Source organism: Tribolium madens, unplaced genomic scaffold, assembly GCF_015345945.1.
Source record: "Tribolium madens isolate multiple individuals breed KSU strain unplaced genomic scaffold, Tmad_KSU_1.1 Scaffold_11;HRSCAF=98;Tcas5.2_LG3b, whole genome shotgun sequence".
NCBI classification, from domain to species: domain Eukaryota; kingdom Metazoa; phylum Arthropoda; class Insecta; order Coleoptera; family Tenebrionidae; genus Tribolium; species Tribolium madens.
Genome location: NW_025400975.1, coordinates 9,448,694 through 9,464,376, shown reverse-complemented (window position 1 = coordinate 9,464,376; position 15,683 = coordinate 9,448,694). Strand labels below are relative to the sequence as shown.

The following is a 15,683-nucleotide window of genomic DNA, read 5'->3' as shown; positions in this document are numbered from 1 at the left end:
AGAATTAATTCAAAACTAATGTATTTTATAAGTATAATTGCTTCAATCTTAATTTTAGGCTGATATAAAGCAATTTGTGATATTTTCAATCGATTTGGCTCAATTTGAAGTTGGGAATCAACCTGAATCAAAGTATTTCAACCAAACACTGACTTAAATAAGAGTTTTCTTCCAAAATAAAGCAATTTGAGCTATTTTCAATACAATTTTGCTCGATTTTACTACAGAATTAAATCAAAATTTATGTTTTTTATTAAAATAATTGCTTCTAATTCTAATTTTAGGCTGAAACAAAGCAATTTGAGCTATTTCCAATTCAATTTTGCTCGATTTTAATACATAATTAATTCAAAACTAATGTATTTTATTAGTATAATTGCTTCAATCTTAATTTTAGGCTGAAATAAAGCAATCTGTGAAATTTTTAATCGATTTGGCTCAATTTTAAGTTGGGAATCAACCTAAATCAAAATATTTCAACCAAATACTGGCTCTAATAAGAGTTTTCTTCTAAAATAAAGCAGTTTGAGCTATTTTCAATCCAATAAGTGCATAAAACGACATTGGGTCAAGTTTCAAAAATTTTGAGTTTTTGAAGATGAGCGGTAGTAAAATCGTAAAAATAGTCAATTTACCTTAAGTCGTAAAAACGGTTGAAATATGGTTTTCTAGATGTAAAATTACTCGCTGAACACGATTCAACTTGTTAGAATACTCTACGATGCATAGTTTTTGAGATATTGAGTAATAAAGTTAAAAATAAGGCTAAATTTATAAGCACTATAAAAAACGTTATATGGATGAATTATAAGGTTAAAAATTTTTTTGATTTTCGTCGAGATTTTGGTCGATGTTTGGCACCCGGAGCGGTCTATTGCCAATAACTCCGGACTTATTGGTAATAACCTCTTATGTTTGGTACCGTTGGAGAGCAAATTTAATTTTCTATCATATAAAATCAGTGTTCTACGATAAATAGTTATCGAAAAAATTTGTGATAAAGTCAAAAGTATGGATAATATAAATCCGACCATAACTTCAAAACTATTAGGAATTTTGCATTTTTTTTACTCCAATCGATTCCCCGGAACATTTTACATAGGTATAGGTCAAAATATTATATCATTGAGACTCAGTTTTGCCGCAATTTACAAAACAAAAAAAACAAAAAATTTGTTAAATCTCTCTATCTGAAAAAGGGTTCTTTAAAAATAAAATTTTAACTATCTTAACCTCACTTTTTTAGTGACAAATTTAGTTTCTTAATTTGTAAAGCCTTTTTCACATTTAAAGCGCGGTTTACACAATCATAGCCTACTGTTATGCCAATTTCAATGAAATGGATTTTAATGCGTTTTCCCCATTTGGATAGTTTATAACCTGCCACCAGAGGTCAGCTACTTTGCTGAATATTGAATTTGATTGGTTGGACACCAGGGGTATTTAACTTTTATGACGTATTTCGTCGAAACAAATTTAGTACCCGCAGCAACTCACAGATATCGCATGAACGTTAGTCGCGTTTCGAAATAGAGCGGCAAAATATGACAGTTGAAGTTGACAGATAGTAAAAAATTGAAGTCCCCAGGTATGCATGAATTGAAGATTCTCTATCGCCATTTTGTTTTTACTTTACTTTGTGGTGTGTCCTCGATTTGCGTTGTGTTTCGTTTTGTGTCGCTTCCAACTCGTTTTGTGTGCGTGTATATTTTTCTGAACGTTTTTATTGTGAGATGAATATAAAATTTAGTGTTTAGATACGTATAAATTGTAAACACAAGGAACAAAGGTGCAATGTGTTTGATTTCAGGGGTTTGAACAATTTTTAGTGTTTAAGTTTAGGTATTAGTGTTTTGTTGATACATTGAGTTATAAGAGGTAAGAAAATGCCTAATGTATAAGCGACATTCTAAGATTTTGTTAACAGGACGTGATGAGTTTGAGCCGAAATCCCTCTTCTGTGCCAGGGTGCCACAATAGAGAAAGGCCTTTTTTCCACTTTCCAAACCCCGAAGAGGCCAGGGCATGTCTCGGAAGTGGAAATATGCCGCGAATACCCAAATTTTAAGGACCATTTTTACAAGCATCTGCACAGAATTGGGTAAACATGTGTTAATATTTATCAATTTATTGACAGTACAAGTGTAGCACCGATTTACAGAGAGCTAAGTAAAATTTAGTTGAAAAATGCATTAAGTTGTCATTTGCTTTGCATTTCCACACGTCATTTACAAAMAACAAGGGKATGCTTTACTTACTTAAACCTGTTTCAGTTTTGTTTGCCACAAACATTTTAAGATGGGAGGATTTTAAAGAGGGTACGCATCGAGTAAAACRTACAGCGGTARCATCTGTAAACCTGACAACAAGTGAGATTCTTAAGTTTGTGTTATGATGTTTTATTTAAATTTGTTTGCATTAGGTACGGAAGACGGAGGTGCGTCAACGTGTGGTAATTATAAATTATATCTAAGCAGTAATATTATTGTAAAATTATGRTATTAAAGGTAACAGGATATCTCTCATTGAAACGGAACCTACCACTCCCACGAAGYTGACCATTACTCCAGCATTTGTGACTCCCCCAAAGGAAGCTTGTGTTGTGTGGGAGCAGACAACACTTCAATCAAATTATTGCAAATCAGAAACAGACTTATATCATGGGTCACTGGTTTAATGACTTCACATTTATTAGTTTTTACGAAGCTCACAGTTATGGGCTATACGTTCTTTTAACACGTTTTTGCAACACTAATAGCTTATACTGTTTCTATGGTGCATTTAAGCTTACCTCTTATGTTGCCGTTAAAATAAGCTTCATCTATAAAGTACGTCGRCTATAMCAATGTATCTTAAGAGTATAAAAAACGCTTATGCATACTTTTTGTCAATTTTGACAATTTCTGATTCAATATTAGTGTTGCAAAACATCTTGAAGACAGAGTTTTATAGTTTAAAAATCTCAGCCTATTAAATTAGAGCGACCGGAGGGAGCGAGAATTTAAAGTACGACCTCGGTTTTTAAACTGTCTTTAAAACTCTAGTTGTCTTAATAGCTATTGATTATTCGTTGCGCTAGTATTCATTATTTATTCCAATTTCATTTGCCTATAGCCTGTTACTCTCTTTTTTTAATATATTTTTACACATTTTCAGACTGTTATGGAACGACCTGGTCATAGTTACAATACTTTTTTTATACTGTTCTCAGTAAAGAAAGTACAATGTTTTTGATGTGGATATAATGTAAATTCATATTACATATCAGTTAAAAATGTTTTTACTTATATGTAGAAATAATTTTTTGTTAATACAGGTACTTTTTACTCATCAAGGATGAATAAACACATAATGACTTACTAGGTATTACTTCATAGTTGTGATAAGCAATGTCAAATACAATTTAAGGCCACAAAGTGGCAACGTAGTAGTGGTAATTGATTTACTTCCATTTTTAAATTGTCTTCTATAAACTAGTCCCTAACCATGTAAACAATATACAAAACAACAATGTACACAAAGTGATCCACAATGAATGAATCTTTTGGCAATCCTAACTCTAATTTTTAAAGGTTACCATTGGAGTACGCTTTTCATTAACTACAATTCAACAAGTACCTTAAGTTATTGTCAAGCAAAATCGTATCCGATTACAGTGCTTCCATTTATTAACAAAAATATTTTCACATCTGTTACCAACAGACACAATCTTTCTGGATCACTTCCTACTTTATTGTGTCATTAGATATTTGTASATTCTTAATGTTATAGAAGKGTCATAAACAATTTATTTCATGTTGTAACTACCTGTGCTATTGCAGACAAACAAAAGGCTGTCAAAATTTTCACACTTCATTGTATAGTAGGCTTTAACGTGTGAACTTTCACTCTTCACGTGTAAATGGCAGGAACATCACTGACAACTACATCATTCAACTTGAGGTTATTTTATACTACATTATTTTTTTGTCCAGAATGGTGCAACWAATTCTWTTTATTTTTTATTGTCTACTGCAACGTAAAATTACTTTATATTTATSTATAACACATATTGTGCTGGATTAATATTTATATTTATAGTGATTAATATTTAGGTTTATTAGTGATAATACATTTTTCTTACAAGTTAATTGTCTTTTATTCATATATTTTTCGAATTCTTTGTAAACATTCACAAATAATAGTTATTTGACAAGATGGAATGTTGTTAGAAACTATTATTGTGAATATTTGCAAAGAATACGAACAATGGTATTTAAATTTAAACGAAAAATAAATGTYACTCTGTTCAAATCGCCCGCGCTTACTATTAGTACAGGCAGCTGTTGTAAGATGGGGTATCTGCAACTCTCGACCGAGGAAGATAAAGAGAGAAATGTTTCTGTTTATCTCTGTTGTTCTGTGGTTGGACACATTTGTCAATGTTGTTTGATTATAATAATCTCAACAATAATAATTATTAGCGATTAATTGAAGTGTTTATTTTAGTCAATATAGAAGTGAATTATTACTTAATTTCTCATAAAAAGAGAAAAAAAATAGTTACAACTTAGGCGTACAGTTTGACATCTCAACAACATAACCTCAAAGAATCATGATATGTCAAAGACAGCACATTAACTTATTTCAGATGTCATGAATCTCACCCTATCGGACAGTTTAGTGGGGCGACAGAGGAGTCGACAATGGACCCCTTTAGTAACACAACAGGTAATCCACTCCTAAATCGCACCAAACAACCTCTAATCCCCGTACTTAATTATAGTGCCGTCTGCGTCACGTCCACCAAATAATCGGCTTGAATTTCCCCCCTTTACCGAAAAAAGGCAGTTACTACTTTACTCTCCACTTGACTACGATGAGTTCCCCATTCTACACCAGCGACAAGATTGGAAACACCAACCCCAAATGGCCCGAATTGGATCAACGCAATTTGACGAATTTGGCCACAACCGGTATTTCCCCCAAATCGCACAACAACAACAACAACTAATTTTGTTAATTCCAGCGTTGGTTTTGCGAGTGTGGCGCCACATTGGTGATCCCCCAGATACGATAGTTACCACTTGGGGAGTAAACCTATCAGGACTCATCTACTTAGGAAGTAAATTAGCTGAAATCCAGCCGGCTTTCTTTCACCCCAAAACTGTGATATTTTATATAAGGGGCGGGTTTTTTACGAGTAGGCATGCGGTGAATGACGAGGACCACAAAAAGCCTCCTTTTTTAAACAATATTAATATCATTGATGTGGGGGGAAACAAACAGATTTTTAAGAAAACGGCTGTACAAACGGCAAAAAGTGAGGTTAGGAGTAGTTACAATATTAATAAGTTGAGGAAATTGCACAGTTTACAAGTCACTATTAAAAATAAAGGTCTAGATGTGCAAGTCGTTAGGGAGAAAATTGAAGTCAAGTGTGGTACAAACAGCACAGAAACAAATTTCCCAGAAAGTACCCAAATTTCTAGTCCTAATAATATTAGATATGCACCGCAGTTGCTTACTATGAAGTCGGTCAATAAAATGCTGGAGGTAAGGCACAACCTAATTTAATCAATTTCTATTACTAAAACACTGATTTAAAAAAAAATGTTAATTGTCACAATTCAGCAAAAACCGACAAAAATGCAAAGAAAAGAAATGGAAAAGATGCGAAACGAAATTGAGATTGAAAAATTCCGTAGCAAATTACTATCACAAGAGCGTGATAAAAAGTCAGTATTAATACGGCGTTTCAAAAACAAACTAAAAGAGTTGGTTGACTTGAACGAAAAAACAAGTAAGTTAATTAAACAAACAGTGAAATATGTATATTTTATTTGTGAAATAACGCACAGATATAGAATTAATGGATAACTACTATCAACTAAGCCGCGAGAGCGAGCACTTGAAGAAAATGAAGAAAGACATGGCTTGTAATCAGGAGCTGTTGATGACTCTATATTCGCAACTGAATCAACGCAGGAGGCAATTATTGCAACAGTTGTTGTTTATCTACCCAATACAACAAATCTCTGAGAAAAAGTACACAATTCATGGGATTTACCTACCAAATTCGGACATTTTATCAGGTTGGTATTACTACCAACTTTGACGTTTCTTTTATTGTGACACAATGTTGCCAGACTGCTCCGATATGGGGATTTCCGTGGCATTGGGGTACATAACCCACGTGTTATTGATGACCTCCACGTTCCTGCAAGTGCCCTTAAGATACCCAATGACACATTACGGTTCAAGATCATACATTACCGACCATGTGTCACCGATTTTACCCGACCGGGAACGAGAGTACAAACGTCAAGTTGGCAATCCTGATTTGATTTACTTTTGTACATTTTTAGCTTCCCACTGTTTACCAAAGGCAAAGAAAAAATTCAGTTTACTTACGCTGTTTATCTTTTAAATAAGAATATTGCTCAGTTGAGGTGGTTGTATTTTATGCACACACCTGAATTGAAAGCAACGTTGCCGAATCTACTAACTTTTCTTGAAGGGCGAGACTGCAAAGAAACCCTTCCGTTAGTTACGATTAGTTTAGGTTTAAATCCAGAAGCTGATCATCGAGTACCGGAAATGAAAATTAGCGAGTTTCCAAAAAAATGTAGTAATGTGGTCAGGAGTAGTGAGTGTGGGCCAGGATTAAGCGAGATTTTAGCAATTCCGGAAGCTTTTATGAATAAACTAATCACGTCGGATTCTTTTAAAAATTATATTGCTTTGAAAAAAACAGGTAGTAGAAGAATTTTAATATAACTCTTGTTACATAACGGTTCTGTAGCAGACGAGACTAGCGCTTCAATTGTTATAAAAGAAGGCATCGTTGATGAAAACAACAAAAACTGTGATAATAGTGAAGAAGCCATTGAGCAAGGAACGGATACACTTGATCCTTCTGCGGATTTGGAGGGCAAGTCCATAGATTTAAACGAAGATAAACAAGGGGACAGGAAAATGGATGATAGTCAAACGGAACTATTGGAGAAGTGGATGAAAAACGGAACTTCCTCTGAATGTTGTAGCAATGTTGGAAGTTTGGTTCAAACTTGTGAAAATTTTTCCGAAATTGCAGTACAAAGTGTCGATAGTCCACTGATGGCTAGGACCGATGCATTGCGTACCACGAAATCATTCAACTTGGTCAAGCCAAAACCGAATTTGTGATTGTTTTATCGAATTATTTAAGATTTTATTTTTTAATTCAAAATCTCTAGGTATTTAATACTACATTTCTGTTTTCATTTAAAGAAGTTATTGTTAATTTCAAATTAATTTACACAATAAATATTTATTCCATTTTAACCCGATTTTTTAACACTGTGGCCAATACAAAGGTTCAGGTTTATTAAACGCGCAGCGAAGCGCGAGTTTTCACAAATGACTTATGCAACAAGTTTTTGTATGCTATTTTGCGTACTTTTTTCGAAGTGTCAAGTCTCGAATATTTTTCAAAATTTTGTTGAATTAACGATGAATACTGCAAATATTTCAGGCACACCACCTAAAATGAGAGAAATCGCGCAAAACGCCGTTGAAAATCACCATCACCAACCTCTAGAAAGTAAATTGTACTAGTCTATATATCCTATATATCTATCTGTTCTTTGAGTCTATATCAGCACCCGAATTGGTGTAGGACTGTAGGAATAATAAATGATCCATTGATATTTCTTTGAAGACCATTTCACGGTCGCCAAAACATTTATTTCGATCTTGAAGTGTCTGTTTCTTACTAAAATTTAAATAAAAACTGCCCATGTGCTGCACCTGTCATTTTTTTAACACACAGAACTTGCTGCACATTCATAACCTCAAATACAAACATATCGAAAAATCACAACAGACGCCGCCGTTTATGGGTTTCTTAACAACGCTGCAGGTGCTGAAATGTCAACAAAATTTTACACATCTTGTATTAAAATTAGGGGCATCCCGATAATACCCCCTTTAGTAAGTCAACAATTCTTCGAGAATGAACCTTTTTCAACCAACCCCTTTTTTTCGTTCGCAGGTCACCCCAAAAGTTCGCGAAGAATGCCTCGAATACAAACGAAAAGCAATCGAATTAGAAAAAAAGCAAGAAAGGAGTAGAGTTTTCCAACAATGTTTAGAGGACCTTGAGAGACTCCAAACCACAGATTTGACGACAATACCGAAACATAAAACTCTTGAAAATCAACTGACTTTTGTTGAAGATAATTCAGTCCATTATTCGTCTAGTCCTGTGCCTTATGATACTTATAAAAAATTACAGAATTTAACAAGTGAGACTATTGATGTTAGTGAGTACAGCGATGAGGGGGTGAAAGTCATGAGTAATGAAGAGAAAAACACCCCCCCGAAACTGATTCGAAGTAACTCTTACACTTTGGATAGTCCCAGCCCCATTCTTTTGGCCCATTTGGAGAAAGAGGCGCGGAAGTGTATAGAAATGGAAGAGAGTGAGTCTCAGAGTTTGTCACCAGTCACGGTCATTGATAGCGAGCGGGAGCCCCCTTTACAGGTTATCGAAACGGACGTTTCAGTCCAGCAAGTTACAGTGACAACAGTGGAGCCCCAACTGAAGGAACTTCTCGACAAACTGCCCCAAGAACACGCCAGGAACATACTCGAAATTTTGAATAAGCAACAAGAGGAACAGAAAAGTGTCTCAGAGAAGTTTACCACTTCTGATAAATCAATGAGTGTCTCAATATCAAGTCAATCTCTTTACTATTCAGTATTATCATCGGACACGACGCCGCCACACGCGAGCCCCATCAACGTTGTTAATCTTCGTAATGTGAAAAATATGGACGAGAACAAGGCTGCGAGTGTTATAGGGGCTGCTGTAAGGGGGTATTTAGTGCGAAGACTGATAAGGACTGAGAAGGTGCAAGGGCTGATTGACACAATAAAAGATGCACTTTTATGTGCTATTCAATTGCATAATGCCGACGTGATTGAACCTGCAGATGTCGAGCTTCATCGACGACTCATTCAGCAAGTTTCAGCTGCTTGTTATGCATTTCATGACATTTTTTTCACACTTTCGATCAAAGAACAAATGGGGGTTATTACTATGGATAGACAACGAAAAATTGAAAAGGCAAAGAGGCCCCTCTCGGCAACGAACTCAAACCTGTCGATTTCGCGAAGACAAAGCGCTCGAATGGTGCGATGATGGACCAAGTGGCTTATCAAAAGACAAGCAATGATATATTTATTTTTATTATTATATAACAATAGCGAATATGACTAAATAAAGTAGTATTTTATGATTATTTACACGAGTTTTGCTATTTATAACAGATGGTAGTAGTACATCCACATAATCATAACCTCATACCGAATGACTAATTACAATTATTATCATACATAAATAATTTTATTGAAGGCACGTAACTTATACTTTGTAGTATTTTATTGGCTCCTATCACTTCATGCAAGGAATGATCATTTCTACGACGAAAGCCTTAATTACGGAAAAAGCTTACTTTTCGTAAATGTGTTTCTAGTAAGCTAAAGAACGATTTTTAAAAAATACACACAAGATGGTTACTAAAAGTTTAGGATTTTTAAATAAATAAATTTGTAACAATGATAAAAAATTCATAGGTGAATTGAGTCCGGATCACTGTACCGTTGTGATGTGAAATACAGGACCTATCCTTAGAAAGACTCGACGAAGGATGGATCGCAATTCGGCTTTGAGATCGAAGCAAACGATTTCGCATAGAAGGGAGTAATATCTCGACACATGCACAGCGAACTAAAAAATAAATATTAAACCAAACAGTCTCAAAAAAAAAAAAAAATTCTTACTCTATCATCAGGCATTTTGAGTAGCCTCGTCAACACTAACAACAAGAGCATCGTCCACTCCTCCCTATGCGCCTCACTTTGCAACTTTAAAAAATAATCCAAAGCTTCCTGACACACTCCAATTAATTTCGTCTCAATCAATGACCAATGTTGTCTCCTACTCTCATCACAGTACATTTTAAAAAGAATCCTCAACGAGCACGCCAAACTATGCGTCTCCTGTTTCATCAAATTCGGCTTGGTTGATGACCCGCCACCTCTATAACCCGCTTTCCACAGTAAATTTCGCTGTTCATGATCCAAATTAAAAGCTTTAGCAAATCTGTGCGACTGGAGAAGACAATCCGTTAATTGTAATAGATGCGGTGAGGTCAAAACTCTGTACATCCCCTGTTCCTCCCTTTGACATTCCGTCAACGAACCGTTTCCGGCCATATCGGCCGCGGCTAAAGCCCAAGTTTCGGCATCTTCTTTTCGCGAAGTTGCTGGATAAAAAACAATATTGTCGATGGTTTGAATGAGTTCCAACTGGACGGCACTCTTAATCGCCAATTTGTTAAAAAGAGCTGAATCTGAATTAGTCCGGTCATAAACCGTCGGTTTTTTAAGAATTCCTTTAACATCACCATTTTGCTCAATCACGGCCGTTGTCTTCATCCATTCGGGTTTCCAAGTGAGGAGAGCCGTAGGAACAGTCGAATCGAAAATGTCCAACATACAACGACAAGTTCGGTCCCACGTAACCTCATCAAATTTCTGTCCATTTGAATTGACCAAATTCTCCAAACAATTCGTTCCCGATTTAGCCAATTGTTCGTTGTCTTGTAACACACACCAATGCAACTGCGAGTATAACTCATCCAATAATAGCGGCCCCAAAACATCAAAATACTGCGTAAAAACATCCACGATTGCATACAAAGCATGATTACAAGTCGTCGTCATCCATTCCGCCTTCTCTGTGTGCTGTTCCGGTAGCTTCATATTATCGAAAATTCGGAATAAAATCTTGAATAGGTCCTTCCACCAATGACTCGCAAACGTATCACCGTAGGTTTTTATTATTTCGAATAGTACAGTCAAGGCTCGTGTCCTCACATCCAACTTGCACCGATTCACCACACAAGATAGGGAAAAGAGTAGCGGAAACCAGCCTCGCACCCAAATGCGATCCTCTTCGGCAACGGTCACGTCATTCTCCATACCAGCGTGTTCGGCAAAGAGGTGAGCACAGGAGTTGACACTGTTTGCACAGGAACGCACAAGACGAATGGCTTCCATGGAGGTGTCGAGGAAACGGGCGTTACATGCAAATTCGGAGAGGCACTTGACAGCGTCTTGAAACGAATCAATCATTGAGGCGAATTGCTTGTCGTAGAGTTCGGTGATGATTTTGCCCGTTGTTTGAAAAGCAAGCTCAACAATGGATTCCTCCTGGTCGCTGGCGGCCAAATGGAATACCGAGAAAATGTTCTTCCAACCGGATTTTATGTTACTGGCCTGTGAGTTGACCATCTGGGCCACGCAACGGACCTTAAAAATATAAATACATTATAATAAGTAATTAATTATACGTAAACTACTTACCACCATATCTCTTATCGTCGGCGACACATTCTTCTTCATAATATGCTCAAATGGTCTCAAAAAATCCTTCTGAAATCTAAAATTCGGAAACTCTCCCTTTTCAATAAACTTCATCGACAGCTGTCTCAGACTATCGACCGCAAAGAAACAAATTTCCTCGTTCGTGTTACACCCCACTGTATTAAAATGTTCTCCCAATACTTGCCAAATTCGTGACCATTGCAATCTGATCCTCCCCATATTATAATAAGAAATCTCAACGATTTTCTGCAATGAAAACATACGGGGATGTCCCGGATGCGCCAACTCTTCCAATGACACTTGACACAACGCCTTTACAAAATCCACAATAGCATCGCCATCTAACCTCGTCGATCCTGTGAAAATCCGGTCAACTGCCACTACCACACTTTGCGAACTCGTTTGTCCTATATGCTCCTTCGAGGTCAAATCCGGGGGCTTGTGACCCGGACCAGAGAGAAACTCCGGACGCACTCCGGTACCGATAAGTTGTGCCAACTCGAGCTGAGAGATACATTTGAGGATATCAAGCCAACTCGAGCCAAGATAATTGCCATCGGTGTGCGCTACCATGATGAGTGTTTTAATAGTATCAATGTTTTTGGCTTTCATATCCATGATGGGTGAATTAGTGGTAAGGAGGGTAAACCGGGCTAAAGCCTGAACATAAGCGTCCCTTTCTAGAGACATATGAAAAATACAGGCGACTCTAATTGCGCATCGAATACCATCAAGACACAATGTAGCGACTTCTTGATCATCGCAGTCTTGCAAACCAACGCTGAATGCAGCAAGAAAAGAAGTCCATGAAGTCTTAAACATTGGTCTCACATGATCTAAATGTTTGGCTAGTGTGAAAGGGGCTTGGACATGTGAAACGGACTCCATTAGGTTTTTTGCAGCTGTTGCTATAGCCTCCATTTCCATATTAAATAAAATTTTACGTCTTTTTTCACTATTGATTTGTTGCTTTCCCGGCTTATTTACCGTATTTTTCATTTTGATTTCATGACCAGCGATTTCGTCATAAATCTGGGAAAGATACTCTTCTGGAACATCTTTACTATCGGTATTTCCCCGATTTATCTTAATATACTCCTCTTTGCTCATCTTATTTTTCACTTGAGGTGAATGTAAGTCCGTTGTGAGCATTATAATAGAGAAGCCCAAAACGTAAGCCGTGTCAGCACTTGCAAAAAGTCCATTATTCGGATTACATTCACAATATCGACTTGCAAATTTTTCCATCAATCGATCGATTTTTTGAGCTTCACCGGGTAACCGAAAACCTTCAAGAAAATAACGCAAAGCCGCCACAAACTCCATATTAGTAAAGTCCATTTGATCGACATAAGTATACATAACTTCCTTGCAAAAATCATCGTTATCACCCATAAAATCGCCAATAAAAGTCTTATCTAATCGATCTTCGTTGTGTAAAAACTTTGCAACTTCTTCGTGTGTCGTTCCTAAAAGTCCGTGTTCTTGCAAGAAGGCGACCCCTTTTCGTGGCTTACGATTAAACATATCGATGCCGGTCTCCCAAACTTCTTTTTGTTGTTTTAGAACTTCAAGTTGTTCAGGTGAGTCTAAAGTTTCTTTGTTGCCACCACCGCTGGAGCAGTCGCTCGAATGCAGACTTGTGGTAGAGCCCCCATGTGACTTTAGGGAAGCGTTATCGCTCCCATTCACCGGTTGTTCTCCCACTGTTGACTGAAGATTGGGATTGACATATAAATCCTTACTCCATTCCACCATACATTTTAAAATGGAAACAAGACATTCCAAGCCCAACATTTTCATTGCACGCTCTTGATTAGGTGAAGCCCCCAGCTCGACTGAATGTCTTCCTTGAGCTACTTTAAACAAATCGTTGACTAGACGTTCGAATAAGTTGGCCGCGGCCAAATCACAATCATAGTTGACGTAGATATCCACAACACATTGTGCATCTCCACAGATCCTTGTCAGGGCTTGAATCACCATCCATTTGTGTTCAAACGACGAATTTGTCGTCTCTAAAATATTGAGAAAAATCTCCTTGAAGAAAACTTCGATTTGCATCTTGAGATGCATTTTAAAATTGGAAAGTAACGCTAAGAAAATGGCCAATGACAATTCAAACACTTTGGGAATGGAGCTAACACCATTTTTCGAGAGGGCAACACAAAGGTACTGCTTAATGGCCGTTATAAACATTTCATTGGAACGAAATACGGGACCGGCATTTTGAAGTATCGATAAGAGAAGTTGAAGGGAGAGAATTTTCGAACGAAGCTCGTGGGATTTAGGGTCGGGAGTGCCTTCGGGAAGCGGCTTCATAGAGAGCTTGCACAAGGCGCGGAACACCAGGAAAGCGTCTTTTTGAAGGACGTGTGTGAATTTTGCAGTTACGGCAGAATCATTCTCGCTGTGAGTATCCATGCTTTCTTGCGATGCAACTCTAAAAATATGTTTGATTTGTTTAATTATTAATTTTTTGGGTGGTTTACCTAGGAATCGACGAAAGACTGCCTTCGTTAATCTGCTCAGCAATTTTCTTATGCTCCACTTCCGTGATGACATCATTGATTATACCATCCAAAATTTCATTCACCACTTCTGCACTTCCGGAATCGATGATGACGTCTTCCTTAATTTCCAGAGTGTCTTCAATTTTCAAAGACTTGACCGATTTCGTATCAATGCCATTCAATTGAATTTCTGATTGTACTTCAGCATCGAGTGCTTGATTTTCCATTCGAGTAAAAATAACATTAAGCATTTGTGTTAGCGTGGCAATTGCTGTAGTCTGATTTATGAGATTTTTACTAGCTAGAAAAATATTGTAACAAGTTCGAACAGCTAAAAGAACAGTCCCTTCATGAACTTCCACATGTTGACTTGTAACAACTGTCAAAAGCGCCTTGATTATCTGCAATTGAACCCCCTCGTCGGTCTGAGGCCCCGTGAAACAGGCACATATCGTTTCGACAATTCTATCAATGAGAAGCTTCCCCGGAGTTGTCGAATCCGGGACGTTGGCTGTGAGATGTCCATAGGCAATCAGTTTTTGCAAACAATCCAAGGCCGTGACCACGATCCTAGCCGACCTACTCTGGCACGCCAATTCAAAAGGCAGAAAGTATTTTTCAGTAGTGAGGACATTGACTTCGCCACTTTTAGGCATGGGAAGAGCGTCGGAGACTTTCTCCCCCTCCTGGTCCTCATCTTTCACTTCCTTTTTGATATCCTCTGCAAAATCAAATACAACTAAATCGTCTAAAAGGGATCAAATACTATTATACATACCCAGAGCCACCTCACATGCCCGCTTCAACTGCGAGTGGTGTGACCTCTTGATTTCCTTGTCATTGAGGATCTTTTCCAGCGCTCGCAAAATGAACATTTCTTTGGTTTTAGAGTTTGATTGCATTATTAATATACTGGTGGTTGAATCAGTTAAAACCCTTCACGTTGAAAGAGGAATCATGACTTGTGACGTGTTGAACTAACAGATATTGAACGATTCTTTGTACGCATTTGCACTATTGATGGGTTTTGCGTGACAGATGTTATGGTTCGAAAGACTACACGTAAACATTCGTTTTATAACACTGATAACTTTGGTAATTTTTAGTAATGTGCTTTTTTAAACACTTTAATGTTTATCATTGTAAGTGGACATGTCACACACCTGTCAAATAAAATTGATATAGAATTTTGACAGATGACAGCAAGTTAAGCCCAATGAGTCCCCAAATAAAAAAAAAACCCGTAATAAGCTAAATAAAGCTAAGGTTTGTAATAAAAATATTTTTCTGTATTTAAAAATAAATACCGAACAAATTTAAATGTTGTAGTGTTGGTTGCTTATATCAGATAATTTGTAATCGAGTTATCTTAGCATCCGAGAACGTATGTCTGTTTTTGAACTAACTGCTCAAGAAACGTCAAATAAAATGACAAGTCGAAAGGTAAAACGGCAAAATGGGCTGGAATTAGTCGCCGACGTATAATAATACGAGTAGGACCGTTATTTTTTGAAGGTAAATTATAAATTTTGTTATTATAATCATCGTCTTTTTGATTTTGCCGTTTTGCCTTGTCATTTTACTTGACATTTTACAGACATACGTTTTCGGATCCAAGGATGACTCGATTACAAATTATGTTGATCGCTCGATATAACAGTGTAACAAAATATAGAAAATGTAGAAAGACTACACATATAAAGATTGATTATTTAATCAAACTTGTGCACAATGTCATTATGTTCCCTTAGTAAT

General features: G+C 36.8%; 4 protein-coding genes across 4 annotated transcripts; 3 read left to right on the top strand and 1 right to left on the bottom strand.

Moving 5' to 3' along the window:
* The first annotated feature begins 1,441 nt into the window (after positions 1-1,441).
* On the top strand, positions 1,442-4,130 carry LOC123005267. Its single transcript, XM_044398949.1, has 5 exons — positions 1,442-1,878; positions 1,928-2,101; positions 2,274-2,369; positions 2,423-2,452; positions 2,508-4,130. Exons 2-5 carry the CDS (start codon positions 2,026-2,028, stop codon positions 2,675-2,677), a joined length of 372 nt encoding a protein of 123 aa, XP_044254884.1. The 5' UTR covers positions 1,442-1,878; positions 1,928-2,025; the 3' UTR covers positions 2,678-4,130.
* A 226-nt stretch (positions 4,131-4,356) lies between these two features.
* LOC123005257 (UV radiation resistance-associated protein) lies at positions 4,357-7,305 on the top strand. The gene is given in 8 exon segments (XM_044398936.1): positions 4,357-4,710; positions 4,766-4,955; positions 5,009-5,535; positions 5,614-5,782; positions 5,841-6,074; positions 6,129-6,331; positions 6,334-6,736; positions 6,785-7,305. Coding segments are annotated over 8 exon segments (2,184 nt in total). The 5' UTR covers positions 4,357-4,635; the 3' UTR covers positions 7,168-7,305.
* A 297-nt stretch (positions 7,306-7,602) lies between these two features.
* LOC123004975 (centriolar coiled-coil protein of 110 kDa) lies at positions 7,603-9,266 on the top strand. Its single transcript, XM_044398548.1, has 2 exons — positions 7,603-7,953; positions 8,015-9,266. Exons 1-2 carry the CDS (start codon positions 7,891-7,893, stop codon positions 9,164-9,166), a joined length of 1,215 nt encoding a protein of 404 aa, XP_044254483.1. The 5' UTR covers positions 7,603-7,890; the 3' UTR covers positions 9,167-9,266.
* Positions 9,196-15,099, bottom strand: LOC123004954 (brefeldin A-inhibited guanine nucleotide-exchange protein 1). The gene is made up of 5 exons (XM_044398511.1): positions 14,707-15,099; positions 13,908-14,649; positions 11,395-13,858; positions 9,808-11,340; positions 9,196-9,754 (listed from the first exon to the last, which is right to left on the bottom strand). The coding sequence occupies exons 1-5, from the start codon at positions 14,828-14,830 to the stop codon at positions 9,617-9,619; spliced, it is 5,001 nt and encodes a 1,666-aa protein (XP_044254446.1). The 5' UTR covers positions 14,831-15,099; the 3' UTR covers positions 9,196-9,616.
* Between the last annotated feature and the right edge of the window lie 584 nt (positions 15,100-15,683).

Bases quoted from the DNA above. Each gene is read 5' to 3' on its own strand.
- LOC123004954 (XM_044398511.1), bottom strand. From the start codon at position 14,830: ATGCAATCAAACTCTAAAACCAAAGAAATGTTCATTTTGCGAGCGCTG. The intron at 13,859-13,907 runs GTAAACCACCCA...ACATATTTTTAG, and splicing joins AGTCTTTCGTCGATTCCTAG to AGTTGCATCGCAAGAAAGCA. The intron at 11,341-11,394 runs GTAAGTAGTTTA...TATATTTTTAAG, and splicing joins CGACGATAAGAGATATGGTG to GTCCGTTGCGTGGCCCAGAT.
- LOC123004975 (XM_044398548.1), top strand. From the start codon at position 7,891: ATGTCAACAAAATTTTACACATCTTGTATTAAAATTAGGGGCATCCCG. The intron at 7,954-8,014 runs GTAAGTCAACAA...TTTCGTTCGCAG, and splicing joins TCCCGATAATACCCCCTTTA to GTCACCCCAAAAGTTCGCGA.